Source organism: Chaetura pelagica, unplaced genomic scaffold (assembly GCF_000747805.2).
Source record: "Chaetura pelagica isolate M959 unplaced genomic scaffold, ChaPel_1.0 scaffold234, whole genome shotgun sequence".
Taxonomy (NCBI): Eukaryota; Metazoa; Chordata; class Aves; order Apodiformes; family Apodidae; genus Chaetura; species Chaetura pelagica.
Genome location: NW_009952967.1, coordinates 495,784 through 497,440, shown reverse-complemented (window position 1 = coordinate 497,440; position 1,657 = coordinate 495,784). Strand labels below are relative to the sequence as shown.

General features: G+C 39.3%; 1 protein-coding gene across 1 annotated transcript in view; it reads right to left on the bottom strand.

Moving 5' to 3' along the window:
• Window positions 1-766: 766 nt before the first annotated feature.
• Window positions 767-1,657, bottom strand: part of LOC104387086 (chloride channel protein ClC-Kb-like) — a 16,878-nt gene continuing 15,987 nt past the window's right edge. The window contains 1 exon segment of the mRNA XM_009995777.1: window positions 767-779. Within this exon segment, the coding sequence (XP_009994079.1) occupies window positions 767-779 (13 nt within the window).

Sequence of the window (1,657 nt, the reverse complement as noted above, 5' to 3'; positions counted from 1 at the left end):
GAGGGTTGTTTTTTTACACCCAACCCGGGGGTTTATTTTATTCAAGGGTTTTGAGGGGTGTTTTGATTTGTTGTTGGGTTTTTTTATTTTTGTGAGGTTTTGATTTTAAATAAAAATGTGCTTTTTTTTTTTCTATGATTGAGTCGTTTGAAGAGAGATTGTGGGAATTTGGGGGGGATGGGGAGGTTGTTCCCATGGGATTTGGGGGGGGGTTCAGGGGGTGGAAGGGGTTTTAGGGGGGTTTAAGAGGTTATTTTAAGGGGGGTTTAGTGGATTTTTCAGGTTTCATTGTAAGGGGGGTTAAAGGGGCTTTTTCTAAGGGTAAAGGGGCTTTTTCTAAGGGGTTTTAAGGGTCTTTTAAGGGGGTTTAAGTTTTAAATGTAAGGGGGTTTTTTTTAAGGGTTTTAAGATGTTTTTAAGGGGTGTTAAGGATCTTTTTAAGGGGTTTTAAAGGTTTTAAGGCATTTTAAGGTTTAATTGTAAGTAGGGTTGAAGGGGCTTTTTTTAAGAGGTTTTTAAGGGGTTTTAAAGGGGGTTTGGGTGTGTTTGGGTTTTTTAAAGGGTTTTAAGGTGGGGTTCTAAGGGGTTTTAAAGGTTCATTTAAAGGGGTTTTAAGGATTTTTTTTTAAGGAGGATTAAGGGGTTTTTAAGGGATTTTTTTAAAAAAGGGGTTTAGGAGGTTTTTAAAGGAGTTTAAAGGGTGTTTTTTAAGGGGTTTCAAAGGGGGTATTCTAATGGGTTTTAAGGAGTTTTTTTTTTAAGTAGTTTAAAAGGGGTATCTGAAGGTTTTTAAAAAGGGTTTTTAAGGGGTATCAGAGTTTTTAAGGGGGGTTGATGGGTTTTAAGGGTTTTTTTAAGGGGTATTAGGGGTTTAAGAGTTGCTTTTAAGGGGGGGTTAAGGTGTTTTAAAGATGGGTTTTAAGGGGGGTTAAAAGAGGTTTAAGTGTTGGGTTTTTTTAAAGGAGTTTTAAAGGCTTTTAAGGGTGTTTTTTAAGGGGTATCAGGGGCTATAGGGGTTTTTGGAGGGGTATCAGGATTTTTAAGGGGTTTTAAGAGATTTTGTTAAGGGGTATTGGGAGTTTTAAGGGGTTTTAAGCAATATTTTGAAGGGGTCTCAGGGTTTTAGGTGTTTTTTGATGGGGTGTCAGGATTTTAAGAGGGTTTAAGGGCTTTTAAGGGTTTTTTTTAAGGGGTTTTTGAAGGGGTATCAGGGTTTTAAGGTTTTTTTTGAGGGGTATCAGGGTTTTTAAGTGGGTCTAAGGAGTTTTAAGGGGGATTTTAAGGGGCTTTAAGGTTTTTTTTGAAGGGGTCTAGGGGGTTTTAAGGGGATTTTGGAGGGGTATCAGGATTTTTAAGTGGGTCTAAGGGGTTTTAAGGGGGTTTTTGAAGAGGTTTTAAGGGGATTTTTGAAAGTGTATCAGGGTTCTAAGGGGGTTGAAGGGGTTTTAAGGGTTTGTTTGAGGGGTATGAGGGTTTTTAAGGGGTTTAAGGGGGTTTTTAAGGGGTTTAAAGGGGTTATTTTTAAGGGGTATCAGGGTTTTTAAGGAGCTCTAAGGGGTTTTAAGGGGGTTTTGAAGGGGTATCAGGGTTTTTAAGGGGTTTTTAAGGGGTTTACAGGCAGCTCGGGGAGCGTTCCCCCCCCCCCGGGGGCCTCTTC